At 46.5% G+C, this 15,455-nt stretch overlaps 1 protein-coding gene and 1 long non-coding RNA gene across 2 annotated transcripts in view; one reads left to right on the top strand and one right to left on the bottom strand.

Moving 5' to 3' along the window:
• Positions 1–203: 203 nt before the first annotated feature.
• LOC113959169 lies at positions 204–5,432 on the bottom strand. The gene is made up of 3 exons (XR_003531721.1): positions 5,404–5,432; positions 2,441–2,442; positions 204–289 (listed from the first exon to the last, which is right to left on the bottom strand). It is a non-coding gene; the product is annotated as an uncharacterized LOC113959169 (long non-coding RNA).
• Positions 5,433–5,878: 446 nt separating this feature from the next.
• Positions 5,879–15,455, top strand: part of LOC113959172 (CBP80/20-dependent translation initiation factor-like) — a gene marked incomplete at its 3' end in the record, with an annotated part of 210,118 nt that continues 200,541 nt past the window's right edge. The window contains 2 exon segments of the mRNA XM_027668004.1: positions 5,879–6,058; positions 8,874–8,957. Coding sequence (XP_027523805.1) covers positions 5,879–6,058; positions 8,874–8,957 — 264 coding nt within the window.

Below are 15,455 nucleotides of genomic sequence, written 5' to 3'. Positions count from 1 at the left end.
TTTTAAATTAAGCTTTTTAATTTTTTCTTGTCGCGACGAGGGAAGAGAGGGACGCTCAATATGAGAATCAGCAAACTTCGTTTATTGATCACTGCTAACAGCTTAATATACGCTTTATAATTAGCTCATACATATTGCAAAAGCTAACCTCATTATTGGTTCTTGCTTAAATGTTGATTTCACTTTTACTCCCTTCTTTTGTTGACACAGGTGGCTCTTAGTTGCTTTTGTTTTGCTAATCACAACGTCCTGTTTACCAACCAACTAGCAGGCACAAAAACACTGTAGCCTTGCCATGGCCTTGCTATCTCAGATCTTCTCACGGGCCTAGACAGGCCGTGTTCTATACTCTAACAGCTCATCCATAGCTTTAGCTATATTCATATGTCCCTGTCTTGCTAGCCAACCCTATACAATACCCCCGTTTTTATTTGAGGCCAACAATACTTTCTCTGTCATAGCACTTACACGTTTAACAATACAAAAAAAAGCAATACAAGCTATTACTAAAATTACAACAATTGTCAACAACCATCATAGGTCTTCTTTAACAAAACTTAAAACCTATTCAGACATAGAACCAAAAATAGATTGAAGGAACGAGTCTATAGGACTAGTTGCTACTGTGTCACCACAAATAAGAAACACACCTGATGGAAAAGCGCGTGCAGTGTTGTTAACCCAAATGCCTGGAGAGGAAGGCCTTACTTCAGCTCCATATGCTCCAAGGCCTTGGTTGTTACTATTATTAGTACCACAATAGTCTCCTGTATTTTTGTAATTAAACCCTAGGGTCTGTGAAGTGACATTAGTCCACCTGGACAAGTCGTGGCTTTGATAAACACTTAACCCAGATTGAAATAATCCCAACATAAAACAGGTTTGAGTCCCATTATCACTTGTGTCACGTACAGACAGTGATCCCATTAAATCTAACTCTTGGGGATCCTAGGGCAAAGAGGTGTTGAGAACCTTTATAAGGCAGGCAGATGCATTAGAAATAACTGTCTCACTCCCACACGACGACAAAACCCAACCAGTAAACACTAAGTTCAACTTGTATACTGAACTAAAAGGCATGCCAAATAAACAAGTGCGAAAAGGATCTGAGGCAGATGCTAAAGACAAACAAAAGGACGATTGACCTGTTATAGTTATTGGAGGGGATCTTTTTACCAGAGTAAGACCACCCACTCCTGCAACTGTTGCTCTTGAAAATTGTCAGAATGTTTGAGCAGGTCAAATAGAGGTGCCAACTGGGTGTTTGGTAATTGCAAGTACGATGCAATCTAATTCAAAGACTTTAATAGCTACTGTATGTCAGTAAGAGTTTTAACATTAATACCCAATTGAACTGGTTGAGGAATGACTGCTTTCTGTGTACGTGAACCCTAAATATTTCCAGGGTATTTTTCACTGCACCGTGTCAGGAGCAACTACTAGGCCAAAGAATTGTAGACTCTTTCTGGTTTCAGCGTCCAACACACCCAGCTGATCCTCAGTGGCTACAGCCAGCAGAAATATCATCTATATAATGACAACAAAAGACAGTCAGAAAATTGCATTAGTACAGGGAATAATGTTGGAAACATAAACCACTGACAAATTGTAGAAAAGTCTTTCATTCCATGGGAGAGGGTTTTCTATGGATAACACTCATAAGGTTCTGCACGAATAATAGATGGAACTGAAAATGCAAATTTTTTCTCTATCACTGGGATCTAACTGGATTGTGAAAAGATAACGTGTCAAATCAATAATATCAATGGGTTATTCAGCAGAAAGCACAGAAGGGGTCAGTAAGCCAGTGCTTACTAACCATGACTGCACCAACCCGTCTGAGATCATGCAACGGTTTTCATTTCACAGATTTTTTTTTTAACACAAACACAGGGGTAATTAAAGGATTCTGAGATGGTTCAATGTAATCAGCATCACAACCCTAACCCTTGGAATGACTACAGAATGACTACAGAAGTTTGTTTGTTTGGACAATTAACAGCAAGCTTTGAGCATCACAAAGAGTACAGGTTGCCTTCATACAACCCTAAACATTCACTAGTCAAATTATGCAAGCAATAGGTCTGGTATGAAACAAGTAGTAGTCACAAGTAGTGAGGCTATTTTGCTGAGAACACAGCTGCAATGGGTAGGGCACGTTTTAAGGAGGAGAGACTAGCCGTTTTACAATGAACATTGCTACCAGTTGTTGCACGGGAGGGGTTTGAAGACAATATATAAGGACTCTTTAAAACAGCACTTCAGCTCTGGTCACACTGATCAATGTAACTGGTCTGCTCTGGCCTCCAGCCAGGAGGCCTGAAGACACACTATCCACAACACTGCAGATGTTTTTGAGAAGGCACGCAGGATGGCCTTGACAGTCTGCAAGGGGCCCCCCTGCAACGAGCTGAACAAGCAAGGCAGCAACATCGACAACTCCTGATTTAAATCCTGGAAAACACAGAAAAACTCAAAACGACCTTCACTACTGCCATAGCAGATGGAAATGCAATTATTTGATGGTCTAAGGACCCCACCCCGGCACAAGCCTGCATTATCTCCACCTAGTTATGTAACTAGCAGCTTCTGTAACTGTCACAAAACTTGTTTCTCTACAGCATCTTGCAACTTTTCCACAAATTGTAAGAATGGTTCCCGGGCACCTGGATGCATAGTGGTGCACCTTGTTCCGGGCTCTGCTAACCTTGCAGTCTGCACTAATGTTTGCTGGCTTATGATTTTTGCTTGCTCTAAAACTAGTGGTCTCCTGCGCAGCTCGCACAGCTAAGGAACAACAGCAGTAGAAAAACTCCACCTGAGACTTGACTTGCATAAATTTCATACAAGGCTGTAATAGAATACCAAATTTTTGTAAGAATCTCTTATTTAACTTCAGTCTTAACACCTTGTTAAAATCTCGACACCGACGGAAAGTATTTTTAAGTTTACACAGTTACACATTCATGTAGCTTTTCTCTTTCACACAATCTTTTTCCATACACTCTTAGGTGGACACCTCAGACATCCATCATTCACACACACATTTTCAAGTAGTCATTGGTTGTGCGCTTGTTATCAGTTTCATAATTCAAAGGAAATTTATGGCATAGCCGCCAACAGCAATCCGCAAATTCTGCATAAAGGCAATAAAACTACTTCTGCAGGGGGCAGAACTATATCCCCTTTTGTCTCATCATTCCATCTGCAAACCTTCTACTTGCACCCTGCCCCTGGGGGAAACAGCCAAATTTCATGTAAGAGAAGCAAAATGGCAAACTATAGGAAATTCCTAACAACTTTCTGCAATATATAAAAAGCTAAGCACGGATGTTGCGTTATTTCTAATCTTACTTCAAGGGATTTTTCGTCAGTCTCCCTTTCTTCTTTTGAAGAAAACGTTTCAGAATGCTATGAACACGCTGCATGCGTAACACCTATTGCTGTAAAAACAGTGCAATCTTATTTGATTTATAAATTGGGGTATTGTTAATTTTTTGGTTTTTCCCTTTTCCCTTTTTACCGTGTTTTACCGTCTTTGCCCCCCCACGCCCCTTATTGCCAAAGGACGAAGGAGGAGGAGGAGGAGGGGCCAGGCTCACCCAGAGAAAATCAGCAGAAGGAACTCAACTTAATCACAGGGTCTGCTTAAGAAAAGACAAAAACATAGGAGAGGGAGAAAACAGCTGCAAACAGGCACGTTTCAGAGAGGGGGTGATTGGTGTAACGAGGAAAAAAGAGAAACAGCTTCCCCCCCTCCTCCGACTGCACCTCCCGAAGCTTTTACTACCGTCATTAACTCGCCACTCTAAGAAGAGGAGCTGCACCAGGGAAAAAACATTCTCTGTAAAGAAGGGGAGGGGAACCTACACCTCTTGGGACCATGGCTGTCAACAGTGCGGGGAAAACAGAGCCCCCCCGCCGCCCGCCCCGCCCGGGGCCGCCAGCGTGCACGCGCGCGGGCGCACTACTCCGAACTGGGGCTGCACACGGCGCCGCGACCACCCCCAATGCCCCCCCGCCCGGCACCGCCCCGTGGTCACTCAGCACGGCGGCGCAAGCACCCAGTGCCGTGAACACAGGCACAAATGTGCGGCGCAGTCCCGCAGCACAGTTCAGATGAAAAGCTGGAAATATCTTAAGGTGGAACTCAGTCATAGTGTTCGTAAAGTTCATCCCCGGTCCATCAGCAGTACTTTCACGCCGCAGCCGTCATCCCCGATCGTCCTGGATATGCACTGCCGAGACGCTAGCACCGCGTTCATTTTGCCGGGGCCGCTCGGTTGTCCCCGGCCCCGCTCCGTGATCTCTTGTCCCACTCCGACTCCCCTCCGCTCTGCTCGACTCCCTTTTTGCACGATTTCTCTGTATGATGGCATCTAGTAGCATTCTAATGTCCTCAAACTGTGCTTTAATGTCTTTTACTGTTCCAGATAACAATCGCCAAGTTGTAAGGAGGGAAGCAGCAACTTTTTCTCCCTTAGAGTCAGCAGTAAAGAGCTTATCACTAAGTTCTTTCCAAGTAGAGATAGTAAAGGCAGTTACAGCGTTCGCTTCAAATCCCTGGCCCTTACACGAAAGCAGCATCTGTCGCAAAGCCAGTTCGTCTAATTTTTCTCTTTTTTAAGCAGGATAGACTTCCATATAGACGCGACATTGGATCCCTCTTTTGCTAAGAGTTGTCACCTTCATCAAAAACTGTATTAGGGTCCACAAAACAACCTTTAGCAACCCCTGCCGCAAGCAATCCTGGTAATTCTTTTTTCAATTCTATACCCTTAAGTCTCCGCTTTTCTAAAAAGCACTGGGGTGATAAAAGCACCGCTTGTCTTTCCATACCTATAAATCTTCAGCGCGCTTTTGCAGCCCTTTGAAGACGTCGGCGGTGTTGTCGGCCGAGACCCTCCTATGAGGTCGCTCGGGGCACGGAGTCCAGCTCTTTTGCCTCTTGTGCTGCTGCAAGACCGACCGGCTACTGCGTCAGACCGTGGCTTCGGGGAGTGCAGATTTAACTTAGCCTCTGTTCAGGTCTCGGGGACCGCAGATTCAACTTAGTCCCTCGGACCGCAGATATAACTTAGCCCCCGTGCAAGCTTCGGGGACCGCAGGAACCGTGCACAACTCAGCAGGATCCTTGTGTATCGTCCTGTGCTTTGGGCGCCATTATGTCGCGACGAGGGAAGAGAGGGACGCTCAATATGAGAATCAGCAAACTTCGTTTATTGATCACTGCTAACAGCTTAATATACGCTTTATAATTAACTCATACATATTGCAAAAGCTAACCTCATTATTGGTTCTTGCTTAAATGTTGATTTCACTTTTACTCCCTTCTTTTGTTGACACAGGTGGCTCTTAGTTGCTTTTGTTTTGCTAATCACAATGTCCTGTTTACCAGCCAACTAGCAGGCACAAAAACACTGTAGCCTTGCCATGGCCTTGCTATCTCAGATCTTCTCACGGGCCTAGACAGGCGGTGTTGTATACTCTAACAGCTCATCCATAGCTTTAGCTATATTCATATGTCCCTGTCTTGCTAGCCAACCCTCTACATTTTCTCTTGTGCATGTGTCTGGAGGTGTTCAGTAGTTTAGGTTTTAAGGAGGACAGGGAAACTGTCTGTTGTCCTTAGATGTAGGAATATTACAGAAATGGGACTTTTTTTTGCACTCATGAAAACTCTAAATGTGATCACCTAGCATTATTATAAATGTTACTGGAAATGCAGATGTACAGCAAAAAGCATCCTGTACATGGAAACTGATAAGCTTTGGCTACTGTTTTTTTAACCTTTTTATAATTACTGGGAAATAATTTCTTGCCCTTTTTTATTTTGCTTTCTCAGGCCCTCTCTGTTCTCAGCATCTCTCCTGAAGGGATGGAGAACTCATCAGTGGCATCAGCCTCCTTAGAGGCAGGGAGCAGCCGCTCTCAGGAGATTGAGGAGCTGGAGCGTTTCATTGACAGCTATGTCCTGGAGTACCAGGTTCAGGGGCTGCTGATGGATAAAGTGGAGGGGGATGGCGAGAGCGAGAAGACACAGTCCCATGTCTTGCAGGTAGGTGGGCAAAGGGCACATTGTGGGGTGGGAGAGGGGCTGGGGGATGCTGATGGCTTACAGACTGGATTGGGGATGCACTTCCAGTTGAAGCAGCTTTTCTAGGGTTGGGATGTGAAGCAAGATGTAATAAAACACTGGATTTGGAGAAACTTGCTTGTACAGCTATATATATGAGGTCTCTAACCAGCTAGTAGAGCTCTCCTGCCAACTGGGTTTTGGTTTTTTATGGTCTCAAGGTGCATCATTGGAAGTGTTCAAGGCCAGGTTGGATGGGGCTTTGAGCAACCTGGTTTAGTGAAAGGTGTTCCTGGCCAAGGCAAGGGGGTTGGAACTAGATCATCTTTGAAGGTCCCTTCCAACCAAAACCATTCTAGGATTCTGTTGTTGTCGGGACAGACACCACACTGGGATTTCACACAGAAAGACTTTTATTTCATACAAACGTTGTTAATTTATACTTTCCCCTAGCCAGCGTGTTTCACCACCATTGGTGCCCTTACTACATAAACATGCCAAGATTGGCTGCTCTATAGCTTCTGCAACTCATGGTGACTCAGCAGACAGTTTAGGATGTCTGGCTGCCTCTGTGGTTCAGTAGTTCCGTCTTCTTTATCTTCTTCTCACTTCAGTGTTTACATTCCTTTACAACCTAGTAACTGCAACTGCTAAAACTCAAGGCCCAAGCTGTCCACAGCCCAGTCGCCTCCCATAGGATTCTGTGATTCTATGAATACATAAAGTCCTTCAGGAGATAAGTACTTCACTGATTGATCCAAGTTAAACCAAATCTTCGCACAAGAAGAGCATCCTGCAGACTCAACTGTCCTATACGTTTCATGCAACCATGAAGTTCCTACAGTCGCTACAGTTCACTGTCTTAAAGGATGTATTAAGAAGGAATTATCTCTCGTTTCCCAAAGGTATTTTTTTCCCACCTCATATCCCAAATTTGTATAAGAAACAAGCAGGAATTTTAATTTCTGATTTTTTCCTCCTGATCACTTCTTAGCAAAGCAAGGAATAAACACTTGCATATCCTGAAGTTTGCTGGAGTAACCCTGGTAGAAGTCAGCCTGATTGAAGGTGGCATGTTCCCTCTTAACGAGAGCCAGAGGAGAAAGAATGGGTTTAGGGGGAAGGCACTGGACTGAGACCAAGAAAATTGTTTTTAACTGTGAGGTTCTGCTGACAACTTAATCTTTAATGTTTGGCAAGTTACTTAATCTCTCTGCAGTTCATTTCCTTGTGGCTGTAATAATGTTTTTCCTGCCTGAGAGAGGATAAATCCACTCACCCATGTGTGTGAGATGTGCAGATGGTACCACATCCCTGGATAACTGCTCTCCATGCTGGGGGAAGGAAGGAAAGGCTCATTTTATACTGCTTCATCCTCCACACCACTCACAGAGGGGCTGAATTCATCACTAGTCTAGAGAATTTCAAAGTGTGGATGTTCCCATGGTGGGGATGTCTCCAACCTTGCTTCCACCAGGAAAAAGAGGAAAGTCAGAGGAAAAATGCAATTTTCTTTTGGCTGTAGACATAATAATAGTTGAGCTGTACCTTGGGAGACCTTCCCAGGCACATGGTTGCACTCAAAATTGTTAAAGGAGATAGGCACAGGTCTAGCAAAAGGCTTTCAAGCATGATAGCATCATGAGCTTCTCCAGGTAGGTCAGCAGAGGTGGCAGGAGAGTGATGAGCAGCTCTTTAATGAGAGGCAGCTGAGGTCCCCCATCTATGAGCTAAAACGAGCTCTCCAATGAGGGCAGAGCTGTGTAGGAATCATGGGCAGTTCTATTGGTGGCTCTTCCTCTTATTTTGTGGCCTCATCCATACCTGTCAAGGAGCTCTCAAGGTGGTTGCTGATTGTATGGAATTGACTTTTCATTTTCTAGATGCATCGGCCTTGGTGATGGCATCCAAGCAGTGAGTCTCTCTGGAGCAACCAAACACTTCCAGGATGAAAGACCTTGGAAATGGGGCTGGTCACCAAGGTTCAGTCTCAACTTTGTTGGCAGGGTTGACAAAATGACTTTAGGATTAAGCATCATCTTTCATATTTGTCTACTGAAAATATTATTTTTTTTTCCCAGTATGATGCAGCCCTTCATCTCTTTGAGGGAAAAAAACACCCCAAAACCAAATTACCCCAGACTGAATTATTTTGGTTGGACGCACCTTGGGGGAAGCTGTCCTAAGCAGCTTATGATCCCCTATGGCCAGGAAGTCCCCTGACGCCCATGTCCTTCACCATGGAGTAAAGACGGTATGAGAGTAGTGCTACCATCCAGGTGGCACATCACAGTTGCTGCATACAGCAGTGGACAAACCTGCAGCTTTGAGCTCCATTTTCTGTTTTGTTTAAAATAAAAACAGGTTTTTTGGCAGCTCAGGGCTCATATCTGTCCCTGAAGTGAATGGAGTTGGAAAAAGCAGAAATTTCCCAACTTTTCATGGAAGACTCCATAAAAAAGAGTAATCTAGTCAAGGCACCTTGGTGCATACCATATGCCTGAGATACCAAACACTGATGGAGTCTTCAAGGAAATACTGGGGATGGATTTTATTGCAAAGCATCGTTTTAGGTGCCTTCCTGCAATTGTTTCTGCATCTTCCCTCTGCTTGCTGTCAGCAGGTGGAGAGTTTCCAAGCCAAAACCTTTTGGATCATCCTCAAAAATGAGGGAGTGCTGCACACATACTGTGATGCCCTCAGCTGGATGGTGTTTGCTGTGCACTGTGGACTGACACAGCAGCTTTCCCCAGCCTGACTATTACTTTACACAATCCCTTTTTTATCCCTATTACAGTGGACAGCGGATTGTGACAAGCAGCTTGTTGGCAGCTGTTCCCCATCCCAAGGGAAGGGCTTGTTGTCTCATGAACACAGTCAAGTAGGGGTTGTGTTTAGCTCTTCCTCACCAAACCTTTGCTTTTTTTCTTGTACTGCCTCATCCATCAGTGTGGATCCTGCCTGTGCTGCCAACTTTCCCTCTTCCGTAAAAGGGGAGACGTCCCTCTGCTTGGCATCTGAAAGCTCATTCCCACTGAAACCATAGGAGATGGGCAACATCCCATTGTGAGGATGGATGCTTTGATCAGGAGCTTATTGCTCTGTGATAACGGGGAAAAAAATATGGAGTGTCCCATTTTATGCTGAAGAGCTTCTTGTTGTCACTTGTGCAAGCAACCTATTTGGAGCATCAAAGATGACTTGGAAGTATGAGACAACTGGGATGAGGGTTCTTTGTGTAGCTGGGCTTCTTGGTTATGTGCTGCAACCCAAGGATGGTGGTGTAGGGAAGAGGATTCAATAGCTGAGAGAGTGAATTGGGAGAAGCAAAATTGCACATGCTGAGAGCCTGTGCTAGGTATGCAATGACAGAAGCCAGGTATGCGTTGGTTTGGGTGGTTGTACATGGTGTGAACATCAGTGAACAATATTTACCAAACGCTGTTGGAGGTGGATTGTAGGAGGCATGTCCAGGGGTGCAGGGGAGGTACCCAGGGCAGGGAAGCCCAGGGGACATGCGCCGGAATCGATAACCTCATTGGTCACAAGGTCACATGGTTTTAAGGGATAAAAAGAGCACCGAGTTTGAAATAAACTCTCTCTGATCACCACCTGAGGTGGGAGCAGACTCCATTTCTTTATTATATAAAGACTCAACGCTACATGTGGTGCCCTAACACAGGGACTTAGAACCTACATTAGGCTAGAATAGAACTACCTGAATCAGGGGAATATCGGTAAATTCCGGTTATCGTAGTCATTTTAGAATACGGGAATTTTTCACCGAAAAAAACTTAGATGTCTTTAATCCGTTGTCTCAGCTGGTACTGAGAAATGCAAGTTAGTATAGAGAGCTCAAAAAATATTAGGGAAAGTGCACAGGAACAGAGAAGAAGAAAAAAGAAAAAAAGAAGAAGAAGCCGATAAACTGGGACAGCAGCTGCGGAGAAAGCAGAGTGGGGTCAACCAACCATCTGAGCGGTGAGTGGAACTGAAAAGCAGCCTCAGCAACCAACAGGGCTGCTCAGGGCTACTCCCTGAGTGGCTGCGAGCCCGCAGCTCAAAAACTCGAGTGGCAGAGCATGCAGAACCCGCCGGGAGCCCCTGCCGCCGCTGCTGCTACCTGAACACCCTCAACCCACCTGCGAGACCCCGTGAACCCCGCACCAGCACACTTTTCTGCCAAGTGGAGAAAAACCACAGCTCCGTGCAGCCTGCTGCCCGCCCGCATTCGCCTGCTGCCGCTGCAAGCCCCACGCCCATGCTAGAAGCCACGTGGGACCCGTGCACCGCGAAAGGCCGTCACTGCGCCCAAGGCCCCGCCCTGACCAGCGGACCGTGGGAGCCTGCAACTGCCTTCTGCCAGCTCGTGCATGCCTGCAGCATCTGCGCCGCTGAACCAGCTGTCAGAAGTGCCGCAGACCGTAAGGGAACCTCACGTGCCGCTGCCGTCGCTGGACCTACCACGCCGGGAGATTCCCCCCATCTGCCGCTGCCCTCAAACCACCAGAGCAGCAGCTGCAGAGACCGACAGAGACGCCGAAAAGAAAAAAAGCAGCGAGAGAACAACTGATTCAGAAACCAAAAGTAAAACTCAGCAGCCACTAAACAAAGGACCTCACCGCACACATGCACCAACAGTGGCAAGAGTAAGGTAAAAAAACATGGGAAACTTTTTCTCTACTGAGATTTCACAAGACACACATTGTCTATCCTGCTAAGACCTTACCACATACAAGCCACAAGGACTGAATTAGCAGAGCTTGTACTTGCCCGAACTGCCATGTGTAGAAGCTCTGCACATAGAAATATGGGACAAGATTGGAAACCTCAGGAAACTGAAAGGTCAAGGAGGAGACCCCCAAGCTAATAACGCCATTTCAGCCTGGCAAATCTTGATGTCTGCATTACACAGAGCCCACGAGCGGACAGTACAAGCATCCCACACCAACACACCACCCTCCACCCACACTGCTAGTCGCAACCCGAATCCTACATGTAGAAACACAAATGTACAGGGTTTACCGGGAGGGGAGGGAAACACTCGCGAGTTAAGTTACGGGTCGGGTGCCAGTAGCCAAGGCAGCACGGGTGGCCGGGAGGGAACGGAGCCTGTAATGCGAGATCCCAACCCATGGGATCAGCGCAGGGGGCTCCGTTGCAGTGATGAGGGGGGTAACCCAGCCTATTTACCACCTCGCGCTGTAGATGATCAGCTACCATGTACCGTCTCTTCCAGTCCCAGCTACTGGCATGGGGGGGGTGGGTGAAGGGCCCCTCCCCTGCGTCACGTCCGTCACCCACCACCACCCCCCCACGGGGAACGGGGTTTGCTGGGACCACGGGGGAAAGACATGGGGGGATGAGGAGGAGGGACCAGAGATGGGTCCACTGGGACGGAGCCAGGAGGCAAACGGGGGAAGGTTGGTTGACAGGTGGGAACTGTGTCGGGAGGAGGCATTTCGAGTGGGAGACTTGCAAGTTATAGAAGCGTGCCCAGTTGTTTTCTGCCAGTGTCAGCCCCCTCAATTCCAACCTCTGCCATATGAGCTGACAAAGGAATTGAGGCAATTGGTAAGGGAGACTGGCGTGTCCTCAGCTAATGCCCTTACGTATTTAGAGACACTGAGTTCCACCTATGATTTTACACCACACAATTGGAAGACCTTACTGAAAGTAACTCTTACGAATACTCAGTACAGCGTCTGGTTAACCGATTTTTGGGAGAATTGCTCTGTGTATGCTAACAACCCACAAGCAGGCATAACAACACACCAACTAACTTGGGAGGGGAACTACAACTCAATAGATGCTCAGTCTGGTTACCCCAGAGAAATATATGAAGCGATAGCCAAACATGCCCTGAGAACCATGAGGAAATTGCCCACTTCAGACTGGAATAGCAACCTGTCATTCACAAAAGTATTACAAGGTTCTACTGAACCATGCTCTCAATTCCTGGATCAGCTGCAATCTGTTTTAAATAGGCAGGTTGAGCATGACGAAGCCAGAGAGATGCTCTACAGGCAACTGGCTTTTGAGAACGCGAACCCAGACTGTAAAAGAGCTTTGCAGGCCCTTCCTAAAATGGAGAGCTGTAGCATTGCTGAGCTGGTTCGCGCCTGCCAAGGGGTTGGCTCCGTGGGACATCAGTCTGCCTCTCTAGCCACAACACTGAGTGCCCAGCTAAGAGTGCAGGAAGGAGCCAGACCCAAAAGTGGTTACTGTATACATGGTGCCCCTGATCACTTTCAAAAAGATTGCCCAAAGAGACCCTCTGCAGCAGCGTTCCGCAAGTACCCAAAAGGGGGGAGGGGGCCAAAAAACTGGAATCAAGGGGCATTGTCGAGCGCCCCGATACAACAAATAAATGCGACTCCAGGGAACAGGCTTGCGATTTGTGCCCCTCCACCTCAACCAGCACTGGGTTGGATTTATCCAACCGAGAACCAGTCATAACTTCCACAGATGTAGTACTAATCCCAACCGGGCTTTGGGGTCCCTTTAGCCCAGGGGTGCATGCACTACTAATTGGGAGATCTTCCACCTCCAAAATGGGTTTATTTGTGCTGCTTGGAGTAATAGACTCTGACTCTCATAGTGAAATTCAAATATTGGCCCGGATCCCTTTATCCCCTTGTTTCATCCCTAAGGGACAAAAAATTGCCCAACTAATCCCCTTCTACAGTGCGTCGCCTGCAGGGGAGGGGGAGCAAGGTTCAGAGGCCTTCAGGAGCACAGGCCAGCCACAAATTTACTGGGCAACAGCCATTACAACCACACAGCTGTGCATGACGTGCCAAATTGATGGGCACAGAATTACAGGCCTTGTGGACACGGGATCTGATGTTACCATCATAAAAGACTCTGAATGGCCACTTAACTGGCCCACTGTTTGCCCAGCTGCAACCATTCAAGGAGTGGGAGGCACACAAAGACCCAGACGGAGTGCTCAAATATGCACTGTCTTGGGACCAGAAGGACAATTAGCCAAAATAGCTCCCTTTATTGCTCCCATTCCATGTACACTATGGGGACGGAATGTTCTCGGACAGTTTGGCACAGTAATGCAAATTGCTCCTGCAAGCAACCAGGTTTTTTAATAGGGGCCATTGACCAGCCGTCCCAAGGACCGAATAAACTGGTCTGGAAAAGCGAACAGCCAGTTTGGGTAGATCAATGGCCCATGAAAAAGGAACGGCTAGTACATCTAAGAGAGCTTGCAAGGGAACAGCTTGAAGCAGGTCATATTGTGCCAACAACTAGTCCCTGGAATACTCCTGTGTTTTGCATCCCCAAGAAAAGTGGCAGGTGGAGAATGCTGCAGGACTTACAGGCAGTAAATGCAGTCATAGAGCCTATGGGAGCATTGCAACCTGGACTTCCTTCACCTGCTATGCTTCCAGCAAAGTGACCACTAATGGTAATTGACTTAAAGGACTGCTTTTTTACCATCTTCCTACACCCTGAGGATGCACCAAGGTTTGCTTTTTCCATCCCCGCCTTGAACAATGCACAGCCCATGCAAAGGTATCACTGGGTTGTCCTTCCTCAGGGGATGAAAAATAGTCTGACAATGTCAAACGGTAGTGGCAAACGCTATTCATCCCATAAGAAGGCGTTTTCCCTCAGCCATCATATATCATTATATGGATGACGTATTAATTATCACGGTCACAGAAAGTGAACTGCAAATTGTTGTTACTGCTCTAACTGATGCTGTCCAAGATGCAGGGTTACAGGTTGCTCCAGAGAAAATCCAGAGATTGTAACCCTGGACTTACCTTGGATGGAAAATCACACAGCAGGAAATTTCTCCACAGCCACTGCAGCTTGAGGTAAAAGACAATTTAACTTTACATGAACTGCAAAAACTGCTGGGAGCCATCAATTGGTTAAGACCTATTTTAGACATAACCACAGAGGAGCTACACCCTCTATTTGAGCTGCTAATGGGAGACTCAGACCTAACGTCTGTGTTGACTACTGATGAAATGTTTGCCAAGCTTGTCATTAAAGGCAGAGGATGACTACAGGAGGTGAATGGAAGAGATCCTGCAACCATCTACATCCTGACTACAAAGGACAACCTCGATTGGATGATAGCTGAGGATGCAGGATTCCAGGCTGCCTTGGCAAGCTTTGATGGTGACATTTCAATTCATTTCCCTAAACACAGACTGTGGGCAGAAGTTGGTAATTTACCTTAAAAGCCACAACCAGATGCAAACATGAACCAGTGAAAGGCCTCACGGTTTTCACAGACGCATCTGGGTGGACCCGAAAACATGCAGTGGTATGGGTAAACCCTGATACAGGACAATGGGAACGAGAGGTACAGACCATGAACCAGGGTTCTGTACAGGTTCTGGAACTGGCTGCCATACATATTGCCTTGGGAAAGTTTTCTGAACAATCTGTTAATATTGTTACAGATTCCTGTTATGCTGCAGGGTTAGTGTCCCATCTCGAAAGTTCATTTCTTCGAGATGTTGCTAACCCTCACCTGTTGTTTGAAATGCGTTCTGTATGGTTTCTTGTCAATCACAGAAAGTTTGATTTTTACATAATGCACACAAGGTCACACACAGAAATGCCAGGGCCAATAGCTGACGGAAACCGAGAAGCTGACAAAGTAACTATGTTTAACACCATACCTAGAGTCTTAGAGCAAGCGAAATTGTCTCATTCATTTTTCCACCAGAACGCACGTTCACTAAAGAGACAATTACAAATAACACTCAATCAGGCTTGAGACATAATCATGTCATGCCCAGACTGCCAACAAATAACACCCATGCCATCTCAGGAAGGCGTTAACCCCAGAGGGTTAATAGCAAATGAGATTTGGCAAACAGATATCACACACATAGCTGAATTTGATACATTAAAATACGTACACGTCACAGTAGATACCCATTCACAATACATAACTGCCACCGCACACACTGGGGAAAAGGCCAAGGATGTAATAAGACACTGGCTCAGTTGTTTTGCGACCCTTGGTACCCCAAAACAGATTAAGACCGACAATGAACCAGCTTTCATTTCAGGAAAAGTAAGAAATTTCCTATCAAATTGGGGAATTTCTCACACCACAGGTATTCCACACTTACCTCTGGATCTCTTTCCCCACATGGTGTGGGGCGCACCAGTTCTAGTTCCATTTCCATCTGAGGAACCATTTCCGATGGCTGAATGTGGATAGGGAGGGGGGAAACTCCAGCACCAGGGGTTTCTTCAGGTCCTGAACCTGGAGGGGAGAGGTGCTCTCCCCTCCCCCCACCCACGCGGTCCCATGGCAGCCACAGAGACAGCACACAGGACGTGGAGAGGAGGCGAGAGAGAGAGTGTATTGTTGGGGGGGTTACATTTATAG

Source organism: Corapipo altera, unplaced genomic scaffold (assembly GCF_003945725.1).
Source record: "Corapipo altera isolate COAL_440 unplaced genomic scaffold, ASM394572v1 61063, whole genome shotgun sequence".
NCBI lineage: Eukaryota > Metazoa > Chordata > Aves > Passeriformes > Pipridae > Corapipo > Corapipo altera.
Note: the sequence above shows the minus strand (reverse complement) of the source record. Positions and strands in the feature narration are given on the sequence as shown.